The 18,784-nt window shown below is 41.2% G+C and overlaps 1 protein-coding gene across 2 annotated transcripts; it reads left to right on the top strand.

The window, feature by feature from the left end:
• The first annotated feature begins 8,244 nt into the window (after positions 1 to 8,244).
• LOC100286669 (high mobility group box 1) lies at positions 8,245 to 14,390 on the top strand. 2 transcript variants are annotated; one of them, XM_014129715.2, is made up of 5 exons: positions 8,245 to 8,372; positions 11,857 to 12,011; positions 12,460 to 12,605; positions 12,918 to 13,092; positions 13,578 to 14,390. In XM_014129715.2, exons 2-5 carry the CDS (start codon positions 11,865 to 11,867, stop codon positions 13,719 to 13,721), a joined length of 612 nt encoding a protein of 203 aa, XP_013985190.2. In that variant the 5' UTR covers positions 8,245 to 8,372; positions 11,857 to 11,864; the 3' UTR covers positions 13,722 to 14,390.
• The last annotated feature ends 4,394 nt before the right edge of the window (positions 14,391 to 18,784 follow it).

Genomic DNA, 18,784 nt, shown 5'->3' with positions numbered 1-18,784 from the left:
CACACACACAAAGTCAAAATTGTCTGTATTGTAAAAATTCATGAAAAACAACAAATTTGCTCTTCATTTATTTATTTTTAGGCATACGGTTAAAAGTGAGGTGGAGGTTAGGTTGGAAATCAGATTTTAAGAAGAGAAATTGTAGAAAATGGGCGGGGTTTATGACTTTGTGGCTGTGGTAGCTAATGACAATGGCTTGGCGCTGGTTGTGTAGCAACTTCCTTTCGAACGGGGAAAAAGCCAGACTGGTCATAAATAATGATAGAGGCCTCTAGTGGCAAAAAGGCTATGTTATCATGGGCGACGCCACTGAGGACTTCCACCATTTTAATACAGTCAACTGGGTGGAACTTCCAACTTCATTGGCTGATCCATGTCCAACTGGGACATCAAGAAGGATCAGACAATCGTGAAAAAGAAAATTGACTACTTCAAAACGGATTGTCTCAATGGTGCTGCCCATTGGCTAGACTGTAATCTCTCCTTCCAGACTCACATTAAGAATCTCCAATCCAAAATTAAATCTAGAATCGGCTTCCTATTTCGTAAAAAAGCATCCTTCACTCATGCTGCCAAACATACCCTCGTAAAACTGACCATCCTACCGATCCTCGACTTCGGTGATGTCATTTATAAAATAGCTTCCAATACTCTACTCAGAAAACTGGATGCAGTCTATCACAGTGCCATCCGTTTTGTTACCAAAGCCCCTTATACCACCCACCACTGCAACCTGTATGCTCTAGTCGGCTGGCCCTCGCTACATATTCGTCGCCAGACCCACTGGCTCGAGGTCATCTATAAGTCTATGCTAGGTAAAGCTCCGCCTTATCTCAGCTCACTGGTCACGATAACAACACCCACCCGTAGCACGCGCTCCAGCAGGTATATCTCGCTGGTCACCCCCAAAGCCAATTCCTCCTTTGGCTACCATTCCTTCCAGTTCTCTGCTGCCAATGACTGGAATGAACTGCAAAAATCACTGAAACTGGAGACTCGTATCTCCCTCTCTAAATTTAAGCACCAGCTGTCAGAGCAGCTCACAGATCACTGCACCTGTACAAAGCCCATCTGTAAACAGCCCATCCAACTACCTCATCCCCATACTGTATTTATTTATGTATCTTGCTCCTTTGCACCCCAGTATCTCTACTTGCACATGCATCTTCTGCATATCTACCATTCTAGTGTTTAATTGCTATATTGTAATTACTTCGCCACCATGGCCTATTTATTGCCTTATCTCCCTTATCTTACCTCATTTGCACTCACTTTTCTTTTTTCTACCGTATTATTGATTGTATGTTTGTTTATTCCATGTATAACTCTGTGTTGTTGTATGTGTTGAACTGCTGTGCTTTGTCTTGGCCAGGTCGCAGTTGTAAATGAGAACTTGTTTTCAACTAGCCTACCTGGTTAAATAAAGGTGAAATAAATAAAACAAATAATAATAATAATAATTTTGTCACAGACACAAGGATGAGTCCTCTATCTACCTCTATGAGACTTGTACATTTTGATTGAAATCAAGAAGAACAGCAGATTCACCACAGTTGACTGCAACACACAGCAGACGTGGAGTACAGGTCCGAATCTATTTAATAGATTTGATAATAATATAAGATTACATGGTCATCATAATGTGAATAATTGCTATACTAATATTAATACTACTAATAATAATTGCTGTACTAATATTACTGATACTAATAATTGTTGTACTAATATGAATACTGATACTAATAATTGCTGTACTAATATTACTGATACTAATAATTGTTGTACTAATATGAATACTGATACTAATCATTGCTGTACTAATATGAATACAGATACTAATAATTGCTGTACTAATATTACTGATACTAATAATTGCTGTACTAATATTACTGATACTAATCATTGCTGTACTAATATGAATACTGATACTAATAATTGCTGTACTAATATTACTGATACTAATAATTGTTGTACTAATATTACTGATACTAATAATTGCTGTACTAATATTACTGATACTAATAATTGCTGTACTAATATTACTGATACTAATAATTGCTGTACTAATATTACTGATACTAATAATTGCTGTACTAATATGAATACTGATACTAATAATTGCTGTACTAATATTACTGATACTAATAATTGCTGTACTAATATTACTGATACTAATAATTGCTGTACTAATATTACTGATACTAATAATTGCTGTACTAATATTACTGATACTAATAATTGCTGTACTAATATTACTGATACTAATAATTGCTGTACTAATGCAACTACAGTATGTCATCTTTTGTTATCCACATTTAGTTCAGCTTCTCTTTTTGATTTTAATTTATAGAAGGAGAAACATAAAATGGAGAGGGGGGTTCTTTGGGGTATGGGGGTTCTCAGTGTACAGAGGCGAGAGGGCGGGCGGTGGGGTAGGTACTACAAATCTCTGAAAAACAATCCTCCTTTCATGTATATCTCAGTGCTCCTGCCCCCCCCCCCCCTTAAAAAAATCCCCTCTTCCCCTGTTTCTCCATCCCTCTGACTCCCTTCTCCTGTCCCCCCTTCTCCTGTCCCACCATCTCCTGTCCCTCTTCCACATCCCCCTATTCCTGTCTTCCCCCTGCACATGGACGCATGCCCTCAGGCACATACACACTCCTTCTTTCAGCCCCTCCTGTATGCACTGCTGCTGTACTTTATTTTTCTCTCCTGATGACAAATTAATTTGCATATTTTTTTCCCCCAGAGAGGCCTCAATAGAATGCATAAATACACTGGTGGTGAGCTGTCTTATCCCCCTCCTCTCCTTTCCTTGCCTCTCTTCTCCCATCTTCACCTCTCCTTTCCTTGCCTCTCTTCTCCCATCTTCTTCTCTCCTTCTCCCATCTTCACCTCTCCTTTCCTTGCCTCTCTTCTTTCATCTTCTCCTCTCCTTCTCCCATCTTCACCTCTCCTTTCCTCTCTTCTTTCATCTTCTCCTCTCCTTCTCCCATCTTCTCATCTCCTTTCCTCTCCTCTCCTCTCTGTGCTTCATGGACAGGCTGGCTGGCTTTCTGTCATTATACTACCGGTGCTGCTGCTACTGCTGCTACATGGGACAGATGACAGTATAATAGCCAGACAGAGACAAGTGGAGCTCTGGATAAATGTTGCCCTTAGGTACAGATCTGGGATCAGTTTCTGCTCCCTGAATCCTACTCGTAGATATGAGCGGTGGAATTGCCCCTCCCCCTAATTTGTTTTCCTTTGTTAAAAAAAACTTGACTGTATTTATTCTTATATGTCAAGTAAGTCTATTAGGTCCCTCCCCTCAATTGTTCCTAGTGGGTGGACATATCCCCTCCCTTTATTTTTAATAACACTGTGCTAGAATATATTTCCATTGCAAATTCAGATTGGTGCCACTATCAGTGTCACCCTTCGATTGTTCTGTAGGTCTAAGGGTATCAATGTAACCTCGAAATAAAATGGAGACGTTTGACATAACAGCAGGCAACAGAGTATGCATACAGGCCCTGGTACATAGCAATTGATTGTAGAAATATAAATCAAGGGTGGTTGAATTTAAGATGATGATAATGATGCCAACAAATGTGGCTAACAAACAGCAAATTAATATCAGAATGTAGAAGGAACGCGTCATCATCATCACAACCATCATCATCACCATCATCATCACCACCACCACCATCATCATCACCACCATTATCATCATCACCACCATCATCATCACCATCATTATCATCACCACCACCATCATCACCATAATTATCATCACCACCATCACATCACCACCACCATCATCACATCATCATCACCTCCACCATCATCACCATCATTATCATCATCACCAGCATCATCACCATCATACATCATCACCATCATCATCACCACCATCACCATCATACATCATCACCAGCATCATCATTATCATCATCAACATTATTATCATCACCATCATCACATCATCCTCACCAGCATCATCATCACTACGATCATCATCATCACCATCATCATCAAAACCTTCATCATCATCACAACCATCATCATCACCATCATCAGCATCATCACCACCATTACCATCATCATCATCATCACCATCATCACCACCAACATCATCAGCAGCATCACCAGCATCATCATCATCACTACCATCATCACTAGCATCATCATCACCACCACAATCATGATCATCACCACCACCACCATCATTACCATCATTATCATCATCATCACTACCATCATCATCACCATTATCATCATCATCATCACCACCATCACCATCATTATCACCATCATCATCATCAGCACCAGCATCATCATCACATCATTATTATCATCATCACCATCATCATCAGCACCAGCATCATCATCACTACCATCATCATTATCATCATCACCATCATCACCATTATCATCATCGCCAGAATCAGCATCACCACCGTCATCATCGCCAGCATCACCATCATCACATCATCATCATCACCATTATCATCATCATCATCAGCAGCATCATCATCACCCCCACCACCATCATTACCATCATTATCATCATCACCAGCATCATCATCACCCCCACCACCATCATCACCATTATCATCATCATCACCATCATTATCATCACCACCATCATCATCATCATCACCATCAGCATCATCATCACCATCATTATTATCATCATCATCACCAGCATCATCATCACTACCATCATCACCTTCATCATTATCATCATCACTTCCATCATCATCACCATCACCACCATTATCATCATTGCCAGCATCAGCATCACCATCATCACATCATCATCAGCACCAGTATCATCACTACCATCATCATCACCATTATCATCATCATCACCATCACCACCACCACCATCATTACCATCATTATCATCAGCATCATCATCACCATCATCACTACCATCATCATCATTATTATCATCATCACCAGCGTCATCATCATCACCATCATCATCAGCACCAGCATCATCATCACCATCATCATCAAAACCTTCATCATCATCACAACCATCATCATCACCATCATCAGCATCACCACCACCATCATCATCACCACCAACATCATCAGCATCACCAGCATCATCATCATCACTTCCATCATCACTAGCATCATCATCATCATCACCACCACCACCATGATCATCACCACCACCACCATCATTACCATCATTATCATCATCATCACTACCATCATCATCACCATTATCATCATCAGCATCATCATTATCACCACCATCACCATCATCATCACCATCACCATCACCATCATCATCATCAGCACCAGCATCATCATCATCACCATCATCACATCATTATTATCATCATCATCATCACCATCATCATCAGCACCAGCATCATCATCACTACCATCACCACCATCATCATTATCATCATCACCATCATCACCATTATCATCATCATCATCATCGCCAGAATCAGCATCACCACCGTCATCATCGCCTGCATCACCATCATCACATCATCATCAGCACCAGTATCATCATCACTACCATCATCATCACCATTACCATCATCATCATCACCAGCATCATCACCACCATCATCATCATCACCATCACCATGATCATCACCCCACCACCATCATTACCATCATTATCATCATCATCACTACCATCATCATCATCATCACCATTATCATCATCATCACCATCACCACCACCATCATTACCATCATTATCATCAGCATCATCATCACCAGCATCATCATCACTACCATCATCATCATTATTATCATCATCACCAGCATCATCATCACCAGCATCATCATCATCACCATCATCATCATCACCATCATCATCATCACCAGCATCATCAGCATCATCTTCACTACCATCATCACCAGCATCATCATCAGCATCATCATCATCACCATCGTCATCGGCATCACCAGCATCATCACCACTACCATCATCGCCAGCATCAGCTTTATCATCATCATCAGCATCACAAGCATCACCATCACTCCCATCATCATCAGCATCACCACTACCATCATCACTACCATCGTCAGCTTTATCATCATCATCATCACATCATTATCATCAGCATCACCATCATCACCACCACCATCATCATCACCATCATTATCATCAGCATCACTCCCATCATCATCACCAGCAGCATCACCATCACTCCCATCATCATCATCATCAAATGTATCATTATCACCACCATCATCATCACCACCATCATCATCACCACCACCATCATTACCATCATCACCATCATCACCACATCATCATCACCACCCCCATCCTTATCATCATCATTATCATCACCATCACTACCATCATTATCATCATCACTACCATCATCATCACATCCTCATCACCACCATCACCAGCATCATCATCATCACACCACCATCATCACCAGCATCATCATCACAACCATCATCATCATCACCACCATCATCATCACTATCATCATCACCAGCAGCATCCTCATCATCATTGCAATCATCATCATTGCCAGCATTACCATCATCACCATTATCATTGTATTCTAAATTAGATATTATCATTATCTTGATTGTTGTACTTTCCACACCCACAAAGACAATGCCTCAGAGCCCTATAAAAATCCCATCGTTTTTTTGTCGGTGGTATGATGATGATGATAATTGATTTGATGAATGAGCAAAACCAGCACGGTTCCATTTACTATAATATAAAGGGCATGGTGCTATCAACAAGGGTACATTCAAATCTGCCTATTAAAAATTGTATACAAATTTGTCAAGATCAAAATATGATTATATTTCTAATGACACATTATTGTTTTTATTAAAATAGTAAGTTAGGCTTCAATCAATCCATGGATTGACCTTGTACCTAATTGAATGTACCTATAAGGGGCTATGGCCCCTCATATTCAACTCTGGACCTCGAAACCAGTTCCACACCATTTCTTCATCGTTCCCTCTTATTACAGACTGATTTAGACCTGGGACACCAGTTGTGTACAAATAATTATCATGTAGAACAGAAAAGCAGCAGATTCCGGACCTCGTAGGTTAAGGTTTGAATACCCCATGGGCTATGGCATTCAATACAGTTCTATTCATGGGAGCGCGAGCGCATGTGATAATTGGAACATTGGGTTGCAACATACACGCATAGGCTACTGTAAGCGCGTTGACATCAAAGATCTTTTAGTAGGTCTCCCGCGATGCTCTTGCTTGTATCCTAATAAATGTATTCAAAAGGTTTAGCCTTTAGCTACATTGTAACAAAACGTACATTTACAATAGCAGAAAAGTAACGGTTCGAGTCATCATCCCCACCACCACCATCAAGACCATCATTATCATAAGCATCATCATCATCACTACCATCATCACCATCATCACCACCATCATCATCACCAGCATCACCACCATCATCATCATCACCAGCATCACCACCACCATCATCATCAGCACCAGCATCACCATGTAGCCTATTGCGCGTCTCACCGCTCCATATAGCCAGAAGAGCGCACATGAAACAGGTTGTTATGTTTGTGGTGCTCCCACTGATAACAATATACCCCATGTGCATTAGATTAACCTATGTGAATAAATAATCTTGTATTTATCTTAAACAATCACTATCAACACAGTAAACGTCGTCTCGTATCGAAAAGCAGAGCGACGGTGGCTTAATTAGGCTAAATAATTAGACAGTTATTGATACACCTGCATTGATAGCAGTGTATCTTGTGTCTAGCCAAGAGCCTATTGATTGGGTCAAAAACAAATGCCAAATTATCTAAAATTCCTTCTACATTACATATCATCCTACGAAGAGGTCGCTGAAAACCCACCATCCTAATCTTTAATGAACAAAGTCATAATTTGCTAATAAAGTTAACATTGGGTGGTGTGAATAGTCAATGATTGTGATTGATGATCGGGGGAAACGCCCACCAACGCCTGTAATCGCGTTCACTTTACCTCTCTTGTAGCTCACTAGACCGCTCCACGTTGCCCCATTCATTCGCTACACTGTGTTCAAAACACATAACTCAATACCATAGCAAACACACTACTACACTATCTAGCAAGCTGCGCGCCCCAAGCTCAGCACTGGCAACTTGTTTCGTATCACCGCGCCACTTAAAACTCCGGTGACGTTTCACAAAAAATTAGCCAATGACGCATCGTCTGATATTAGGGCAATGAAAAAGTTCTATCCAATCAGACGTGCGATACACTCGGCGGTGGCCAATGGGGGGCGAGCACCATCGACAGTAATGTTACAGAAGCTAAGACTGAAGACACTGCGTATCGCTGGTATTCCACATACAGCCATTGCAGTGCATTGAGATACAGCGGCAGCCGCTTTGGTAAGTATCAGGCACGAATTTTTTTTTTAAGTGTCGGTTAAGGATGAAAGTGATAAGAAAATGCAGAAATACCTCAGAAATGTATTGACCGTGTTTGAATGGTAGGTTGGAAACAATTTTGTGATTTTTCATTCGAAGCGAAGGTTAAAAAAAAACAAGACATTAGCCAGCTAACGTTACTTACTGTACAGTAAGCACACATTAGTCGCTCGTTGAAAAAAGGAGAAAGCAAAATTAATCAGTGGAATTTCAATACAAACGTCGATTTCCTTGAATGCAAATTATTTTATTAATTCATGTCAGGTAAGTGTTGCATTGTTATGATAAAATGTGGTTTATTTATCGAATTAAAAATCAGTAATGTCCAGCGGACAGCTGGCTATGTAACATTAGCGCACAAACATGGTTCATGGTGGAAGACACGGTTCATGGTATGAGCTCCAGCCCATTGCTAGCCATTGCAGTGTTGCGAAGCTGTGATGCCTCTCATGCGAAGATGAAACCGTGGGGAAATCGAAAATAAAAATATGGAAAACATTGTGGGGCAAAAAGCTGTTAATAGTTATTTTTCACCAATCGCCTCATTAAAAGAGTGAAAAAATTACCTCAGGAATCTGCGCTTTACTGTAATGGCTGACTGTACTCGCATAGGAAAAAATGCAGACAGCCATACAAGCGCAGTTCACTTCAACTTTTTCAAACCGTGATTTTTCACCAAACACGCATAAAACTGTACAATCTAACGATTGGAAATTAAAGTCCCATCTGTCCTTGTTCCAACGACAGTATTTTTGTATTTTGTCGTCGATATTAAAGGGTTGAAATCACAGATTGAAATAAGGTGGGTACCCGCGGTTGCGCTGCCCTCTACTGTGCAGTGTAATGACCAAAGATTTAACTAACCCAAGATAGACCACCGCCTGTCGTTTCCAATGGGAGCAAATGAATCATAGTGGGCAGAACAAGCAAGGAGGTGGGCAGAGCAAAGCACAAGTTAGCAAGATCTTATTGGCACGTTGTAGCATTTATTTGCATATTTCCGTTAGAGAAACTGAAGTGCGCGTGTGCAACAACTCCATTCGCCCATGAAGTCTTTCTAAACAACGCAGTTTTATGAAACATTAGCAAAGGGTAAAGTCTATAAAACATAGTCCAATCTGTTATTTACATATTCTAGTAATGGGAACAGAAGACTTTATTGAGATCAAATGTTTCATTGATTAGAAAATGTGCAGAATGTTGGACAAAATCTCACTCAATCGTCTCCCACTGCCGGCCACTAGGCTTCCTCTCATCACCATATTTGGTGGCGAGTGGAATTGCCTGCTGGATTTGTACATCCGGTGAAACATCTGGTTCATTGTTCTATCTGTGTAATGGGGTCGTCACTAGTTACCATAGCCAAAAAGTACTAAACCCCGCCTATTTCTAGAATTTATCTTCTTAAAATATGATCTTAAACCTAACCATAACCACACTGATAACCTTATGCTTAACCCTGACCTTCCATTAAGACCAAAAAGTACATTTTTTGTTTTCATTCATTTTTACGATTGACAATTTAGATTTTGTGGCTGTGGTATCTAGTGTAAACCGTGTAATGGCTGTGCATTGACACAAAGAGAAGGAGCCATATTCTCCATGTTAGTGGATGAAGACAAGCGGCCATTCCGAGCTAATAGGAAACTAACTCAACACAGCCCGCACATAGGCATAGCACAGACCCAGTGTATTGCTATAAACGGCGGCTAATGCAATAGGAATCTACCGGGGAAAAGTATTGTCATGCTGGCGGGCTTTGTCAACATGTTTGTCGATTAATAAAGCGACCGGGAATGCGGGTGGAGACATTTCAGGGCGACTTTCTTTCACGAAGAAGGCATTCTTACAAAATGGAAGAAGAAATATTGCCGTCGTTGTTGACCTCCTTTTCCTCAACGAGAAGCCTATGCGCCATTACTACTTCACTCGGCAGATAGAAAGGCATTGCTTTGTTACAACACAGATGTACTGTATAGCTACCAGTAATATATAATAGAAATATTAGGGATTTTTCCCCAAATTTTAGGATTTTTTTTCAAATGTTGCCAAATCGAGTTTAGAGTGAAAGGGAAGCATCTTTTAACGTTATTTTGTGTTTTAGGGTATTTTTCTCATTTTTTTTCGGAGTTTGTTTTTCTAAGGAATATATTTCTGTAGACTTAAATGCACTATCATTTTAACATTATACACGAATTCATCAGAAAAGTGGCGATATGTATTTCTCATTTTCTTTCCGCTTTAGTGCGTGAAACATTTCAAATATTTGCATACATATGCAGAAGAGAATCCAATGTTGCACGCATTTTTATCTAGACTGAGAACTTCTGTTACGGTCTGTAGCTAAAACTCAAATCATCGAATGACAAGCATTCTGCATAAAATAAAAATAGCAAATGTGACTAATTTAAGCCAACAAAATGCATGAAAATAGTTTTCTTAAATTGTATTAAAAAGTTACATTTCTCATGAATTGACCAGTAAAAATAACGGATGCGTTTTCGGCAAAGGGCACAGTCCCTGTTACAAACACTCCTCTAGAAAGGGTTTGTTTTCCACAAACGTATTGTCAAGCAGACAGAACGAACGAACCAGACGTGTTTATTCGCAGAAGGCTGCGTTTACAGTTCTGATGCCAAGAGTGAGGGAAGGAAACCGTCTTTAGGGCAGGCTTGTAGGGGGATCCAAATGATTAGACAATGAATAATCAAAATCAATAACCAATACAATATTATTTAATGTCTTCAACCCCTTTGTCAAAGCAAATCTAGTTAACTCAGTTGCAACAAATATTTGTAATAAGTTGAGAAAGGGCTTCCACCTGCGTGTCATATACACCTTGGTCTGTGAGGGCCCTCAGTCAGGTAGTCAATTTAAACCATGAGGCGCAAAGAGCTTTCAGAAGAGTTCAGGGATAAAGTTGTAGATCGGCACAGATTAGGGGAAGGTTATAAGAAAATTTCCCATACATTGAGTATCCCATTGGGTACAGTCAGGTCAATCATTAAGAAGTGGAAGGTGTATGGAACCACCGAGACTCTGCCCAGATCAGGACGACCTTCCAAAATAAGCAGCTGGGCGAAAAGGATTCTAGCTCTAGAACTCACCATGAGGCCAACTGCCTCTTTGAAAGAGCTGCAGAGTTCCATGGCTGAGATGGGAGAAAATGTCCATGAATCAACTATAGCTCGATCATTCGCCAACTGTAGCCGCTATGGCCGATCGGAAAGAAGGAGAACATTACAGAAAACAAACAGCGATCTCCAATCACGTGCAGAGTTTGCAGAAAAGCATTTAGGTGACACTTAAAAAAAAAAAAAAAAATATGGCAGTAAATAGTTTTTCTGTCAAAAAATACTGAATAAAATGACCTACCATGTTCATAATAGTTAACGTTAACTTTTTCTTTGCTGTTTTGCTCATTTCTAAAACATCTCCTTTTTAGATATTGAGATGGGGAAAGATCCAAGGAAGCCGAGGGGCAAGATGTCCTCCTATGCCTACTTTGTCCAGACCTGTCGGGAGGAGCACAAGAAGAAACACCCGGAAGCTTCTGTCAACTTCTCAGAGTTCTCCAAGAAGTGCTCTGAGAGATGGAAGGTAAGTATGGAACACATCTCGGCTGTGATTGACTGGCACCCTTTTGAATTATTCACAATTTAGTACACTGCTTTTGACCAGCACCCCACGGGCCCCCCGGTTAAAAGTAGTGCACTCAATAGGGAATAGGGTGCCAAAAGTAGTGCACTAAATAGGGAATATAGTGCCATTTTGGGAGCCCTTTTAGTTGAAACTGTCCTGTACCACTATCAATCCCTTGATAGTTGTCTTTGGTACAACTTAGTTTCAAATGAATGGTGTCACAGCTAAGTTGTTCCATACTTATTTGCCACCCCTTGTGTATCATTCTCTTGTAAACATTGTCTTCCTCTACCACTCTGTGTTGCCCCTACCTGACACAAAACACATGCGTCACTATTGGCATCTTACCACCAGTGTTTTCTACATGTACTTAGATACCTTCTTCATGTTGTTGTTCTTCTCTCAGACCATGTCCGCCAAGGAGAAGGGGAAGTTTGAGGATCTGGCCAAACTGGACAAGGTGCGATATGAGAGGGAGATGAGGAGCTACATTCCTCCCAAGGGAGAGAAGAAGAAGAGGTTCAAGGACCCCAACGCCCCCAAGAGACCATCGTGAGTACTGCCTGACAGAAAAAGACAGTCATCTCCCCCCATGACTCATGTCTCAGAGGAGCATGTCTAAAGTAAATTAATGAAACAATTACTATAATAAAATAATGAACAATAAAAGTGATTTGATTGGATTACATTTGAATAAAACAACTACTGCATTTAATGCACCCATTTAACACTACAATTAAAATCAGGGTATCCCATGTTTTGGCACCAACAATCAATTCATGATATCCAAACAACATTAGTAAGAATTCTCTTTCCTTTCTTCCACCGTCTCTCCCCTACCGCTGTCTCTCTCCCATCCTCCAGGTCTGCGTTCTTCATCTTCTGCGCTGACTTCAGACCCCAGGTGAAGGGGGAGACCCCAGGCCTGTCTATTGGTGATGTGGCCAAGAAGCTGGGAGAGAAGTGGAACAACCTAACAGCGGAGGACAAGGTGCCCTATGAGAAGAAGGCTGCCAAGCTGAAGGAGAAGTACGAGAAGGTAAACAAACAACCTTTTTTTTGTTCCTTCATCAATTTGGAGGACCTGTAACATAGTGCAGTCAGACTGAGGTGACTGGTGTATTCTGAGGGCTGTGTCTAATTTGGACTTTCTCATAGTTCATGTCAATAGTGTGACAATTCAAGTTAGACTTGTAGATTTCAACATGGGGTTCGGCCCCAAGTGACCAACAGTAAATTCTACAGTTTGATTAGAAATACCTTAATGTTAGTAGTCGAAAGATCTATTACTAACACCAGGGGTGTAATTGTTTTGCAACGTAAACTAGCGTTTCTATTGGCCAGATTCAGGTAAGTCCCTCCGTATGCTTATCCTGTCCTACAGAAATACTAGTTTTCGTTCTAAAATGTTGCAACTGTTTGGAGTAATGATTACACCCCAGTCATCTGAAACACTAACCACGTGTCATTCAGAGCAACAGTTAAAAAAAATAAAAAATCTCTCCTCCACTTCCTTGTTCTCAGGACATCACTGCGTACCGCAACAAGGGTAAGGTGCCGGTCAGCATGCCAGCGAAGGCCGCCGCACCCGCCAAGGACGACGACGATGACGACGACGATGATGAGGATGAGGATGATGACGATGACGATGATGAGGATGACGAGTAGATTACCGTTGTTACGTATAGCACTTACAATGTCTTGTTTATAAAGCATTTAACTCCCCTTGTACACAACACTTACTGAAAACAAAACATAAAAAAAAAATGAAAAAAGACACAAAAAACCTGTACCAAAAAAAAATAACAAGTAACCGCTGTGTATAAGAATCGTTTTTAAGCTGTACAGTTTTTTTTTTTCTCCTTTTCTACAACAGTGTCATTTGTGTTTGTCTGGTGTTCTTCTTTTCCAGTGGTAGGTACTATTTATACCACTTATCCCTGGATGCATCCCAAATGAAACCCTGTTCCCTATTTAGTTCACAATGAGACTGGTCAAAAGTAGTGCACTATATAGGGAAAGGGTGCCATTTGGTACGCAGACTTGCGTGGTACAGTTTTAAAGCGGTTGTAAAATTGGCTGGGAAACCGGTGGGTCTATTTTCCCTATGTAGCAGTGCACAGCAGCACACTACCTAGTTATACGTGGGGTCCTAGAAGTTGTTCTGTTTTCAATGACCGGTGTATTTGTTCTCTTATTTTAGATGCCGTATTATCAACGTTATTTTACTGTGCTGTTTGAATACCACTGTAATTACAAAAAAATAAGAAAGGATTACATCTGTTTTGGTTGATTCTGAATTGCTTCTGACATAAATAAACTTTTTTTTTTAATATATATATATATATATTTTTTTATTAATTAAATGTTTTCCTGTAGATGGAACACCACGAGATGATTATCATGGTTAATAAGATACAAGTCATTAGTAAGCTGTTGCAATATCATACTTTTACTGTTTTTGAATAGAATGGGCAAGGATGGAAGTAGTAACTCAAGCCAATGCAGCTATAACTCATCAATGAACCTGTCTGATGTAAGGTCAACTGATTCTGTATTGACTATATTATCAACAGGGTTCCTCCCAGGAGGAAAGTCATCTTCACTGCTTTGTTAACACAAGTGTCTAGTTGACAGCCAGACAATAATACGTTCAGTCATGAATGGTCCTTATGGGCTATCCTGTCTGGGAATAATCATAGCTGTGATGCCGTGTTCACGTGCTAGTCGGAACTCTTGACATTTACGACTTGGTAAGTGGTTGAATGCGTCACGTGTATAACTGCAACCAGTTAGCAAGTTGGACATTTCAGAGTTTCCTAGTTCCGTCTAACACGTGAACGTGACAAGAGTGTCAAATCTGGGAGTAATCATAGCTCAAGAGTGTCGTAGGCACGCTTGGGAGTAGTGCTTTACAGAAGCTTACACACACATTATGTTTGACTGTAATGTCTCCTGTGTCTTGGAGGCCTGCAGTGCCCCTGTCTAGTTGCTGTGGTGTAGACTGTAGTTAGTTTGACCTAAAACGAGAGAGCAGACCTATTTCCTTTTACTGCACTGTATTTGACCAGGGTCCATAGTGCACTGTATTTGACCAGGGTCCATAGTGCACTGTATTTGACCTGGGCCCATAGTGCACTGTATTTGACCAGGGTCCATAGTGCACTGTATTTGACCAGGGTCCATAGTGCACTGTATTTGACCAGGGTCCATAGTGCACTGTATTTGACCAGGGCCCATAGTGCACTGTATTTGACCAGGGTCCATAGTGCACTGTATTTGACCAGGGTCCATAGTGCACTGTATTTGACCAGGGTCCATAGTGCACTGTATTTGACCAGGGTCCATAGTGCACTGTATTTGACCAGGGTCCATAGTGCACTGTATTTGACCTGGGCCCATAGTGCACTGTATTTGACCAGGGTCCATAGTGCACTGTATTTGACCAGGGTCCATAGTGCACTGTATTTGACCAGGGTCCATAGTGCACTGTATTTGACCAGGGTCCATAGTGCACTGTATTTGACCAGGGTCCATAGTGCACTGTATTTGACCAGGGTCCATAGTGCACTGTATTTGACCTGGGCCCATAGTGCACTGTATTTGACCAGGGTCCATAGTGCACTGTATTTGACCAGGGTCCATAGTGCACTGTATTTGACCAGGGTCCATAGTGCACTGTATTTGACCAGGGTCCATAGTGAACTGTATTTGACCAGGGTCCATAGTGCACTGTATTTGACCAGGGTCCATAGTGCACTGTATTTGACCAGGGTCCATAGTGCACTGTATTTGACCAGGGTCCATAGTGCACTGTATTTGACCAGGGTCCATAGTGCACTGTATTTGACCAGGGTCCATAGTGCACTGTATTTGACCAGGGTCCATAGTGAACTGTATTTGACCAGGGTCCATAGTGCACTGTATTTGACCAGGGTCCATAGTGCACTGTATTTGACCAGGGTCCATAGTGCACTGTATTTGACCAGGGTCCATAGTGCACTGTATTTGACCAGGGTCCATAGTGCACTGTATTTGAATTTGTATGTGTTATGGATCCTCATTAGTCCCTGCAGCAGCTACTCTTCCTAGGGTCCATTTAATTATTTTTTTTACAATGCATTCATAACAGATTTCACAACACACTTAAGTGTGTGCCCTCAGACCCCTACTCTACTACCACATATCTACAACACAAAATCCACATGTACGTGTGTGTATAGTGCGTATGTTATTATGTGTAGATATATAAGGATTCAGTTTCAGGTTTCAAGTTTTAATGTCACGTGCACAAGCTCCAAACCCAGTAACTAACAAGGTGTAATGCAGTAATCAACAGGGTGTAATGCAGTAACCAACAGGGTGTAACCCAGTAACCAACAGGGTGTAACCCAGTAATCAACAGGGTGTAACCCAGTAATCAACAGGGTGTAACCCAGTAACTAACAGGGTGTAATGCAGTAACCAACAGGGTGTAACCCAGTAATCAACAGGGTGTAATGCAGTAACCAACAGGGTGTAACCCAGTAATCAACAGGGTGTAACCCAGTAATCAACAGGGTGTAACGCAGTAACCAACAGGGTGTAACCCAGTAATCAACAGGGTGTAACCCAGTAATCAACAGGGTGTAACCCAGTAATCAACAGGGTGTAATGCAGTAACCAACAGGGTGTAATGCAGTAATCAACAGGGTGTAATGCAGTAACCAACAGGGTGTAATGCAGTAATCAACAGGGTGTAATGCAGTAACTAACAGGGTGTAATGCAGTAACTAACAGGGTGTAACCCAGTAATCAACAGGGTGTAATGCAGTAACTAACAGGGTGTAATGCAGTAACTAACAGGGTGTAATGCAGTAATCAACAGGGTGTAATGCAGTAATCAACAGGGTGTAATGCAGTAACTAACAGGGTGTAATGCAGTAATCAACAGGGTGTAATGCAGTAACTAACAGGTGTAATGCAGTAATCAACAGGGTGTAATGCAGTAATCAACAGGGTGTAATGCAGTAACTAACAGGGTGTAATGCAGTAACTAACAGGGTGTAACCCAGTAATCAACAGGGTGTAATGCAGTAATCAACAGGGTGTAATGCAGTAACTAACAGGGTGTAATGCAGTAACTAACAGGGTGTAATGCAGTAACTAACAGGGTGTAACCCAGTAACCAACAGGGTGTAACCCAGTAATCAACAGGGTGTAATGCAGTAATCAACAGGGTGTAACCCAGTAATCAACAGGGTGTAATGCAGTAACTAACAGGGTGTAACGCAGTAATCAACAGGGTGTACCCAGTAATCAACAGGGTGTAACCCAGTAATCAACAGGGTGTAATGCAGTAATCAACAGGGTGTAATGCAGTAATCAACAGAGTGTAATGCAGTAAGCAACATGGTGTGACCCAGTAACCAACAAGGTGTCATTTGGGATGTACACACAGACTATTAAAATGTACTTTTAATGACAATGTGTGGCCAATGCTGTCCCTTTTAAGGAGGAGTGATTCATCATAGCTGTGTGTGTGTGTGTGTGTGTGTGTGTGTGTGTGTGTGTGTGTGTGTGTGTGTGTGTGTGTGTGTGTGTATGCATAAACATCTGAGCCTGTGTGTTGCTGTATCCTATCCTCTCCTTTACCCTGGTGGAGGAAGTTACTGTGGCGAGGCTATAGCTAACAGTATACAGAGAGGATGTTAGTGTGTCTTAGCCACACAACGTGGCATGTTAACACCATGCTCCACGGTCTCCTGTTCTCCCTGCTTTATTTAGATATACTGAGGCATTCTCTCTATCTCTCACTCTCAATGTCTATCTCTCTTTCTCTCTCTCTTTCCCTCTCTCTGTTTCTCTCTTTCTCTCTGCATTTCTCTATCTCTCACTCTCAATGTCTATCTCTTTCTCTCTCTTTCTCTCTGTCTCTCTGTCTGTCTCTTTCTCTCTTTCTCTCTCTCTTTCTCTCTCTCTCTGTCTCTCTCTTTCTCTCTGTCTCTCTCTCTCTCTCTCTCTCTCTGTCTCTCTCTCTCTCTCTCTCATTGACTTCCATCCAGGATGGGGAAAAACAGCAGCGGTTTATATAAGAAGGATTATGTGCTTTGACAAACACAGTGAAACAAGATAATGGCGTCGTAGAACTGCCTCAGTTAATGTAATGTACGATGTCACTCACCAATCACACACACACACACACACACACACACACACACACACACACTGGATAGAGGCGGGGTTTGTTCAGGGGGAGGCAATGCTACTGAACGGAACGTTTAGATGGAAATTAGTTAAATAGAACAGCGATACCATGTGATCCAATATGAAAAACAAATTGTGATATCCCCATTCAGAGTTATTTTACAATCTGTGATTATTTACAATGGGAATGCCAAGGCCAACTGTAGAGTTGTCATCAGTTAGTTGTCAGTTATCATCATGACTCATGATAGACTGTGGATTTGAAAAAGGACACCATTTTGTACCTATCTTTAAACCATATGGTTATTTTTTTTTGGGGGGGGGGGAATTGATCCAAGGGCCTTCATAAGGGGAGTGGCCCACCTGGACAGCAGTTGCCCATCCCTGTTCTACCACGAGTTGTGGGAGTTAGAGGGTTAACAACAGCAGTAGTAGACGGGCAGCTGAGAGTGAGTTCACTCCCAGTCCATGAGGAGATTAACAATGGAACAACAACAATGAAGTATGGCTGTGTGTTTACAATGTTTACATCCACTGCAGTCATT

The sequence above is a fragment of the Salmo salar genome, chromosome ssa11, assembly GCF_905237065.1.
Source record: "Salmo salar chromosome ssa11, Ssal_v3.1, whole genome shotgun sequence".
NCBI classification, from domain to species: Eukaryota; Metazoa; Chordata; class Actinopteri; order Salmoniformes; family Salmonidae; genus Salmo; species Salmo salar.
Note: the sequence above shows the minus strand (reverse complement) of the source record. Positions and strands in the feature narration are given on the sequence as shown.

Coding starts and splice junctions, on each gene's coding strand:
- LOC100286669 (XM_014129715.2), top strand. CDS start 11,865: ATGGGGAAAGATCCAAGGAAGCCGAGGGGCAAGATGTCCTCCTATGCC. Junction 12,012..12,459: donor AGTGCTCTGAGAGATGGAAG/GTAAGTATGGAA, acceptor TTCTTCTCTCAG/ACCATGTCCGCCAAGGAGAA. Junction 12,606..12,917: donor AACGCCCCCAAGAGACCATC/GTGAGTACTGCC, acceptor CCCATCCTCCAG/GTCTGCGTTCTTCATCTTCT.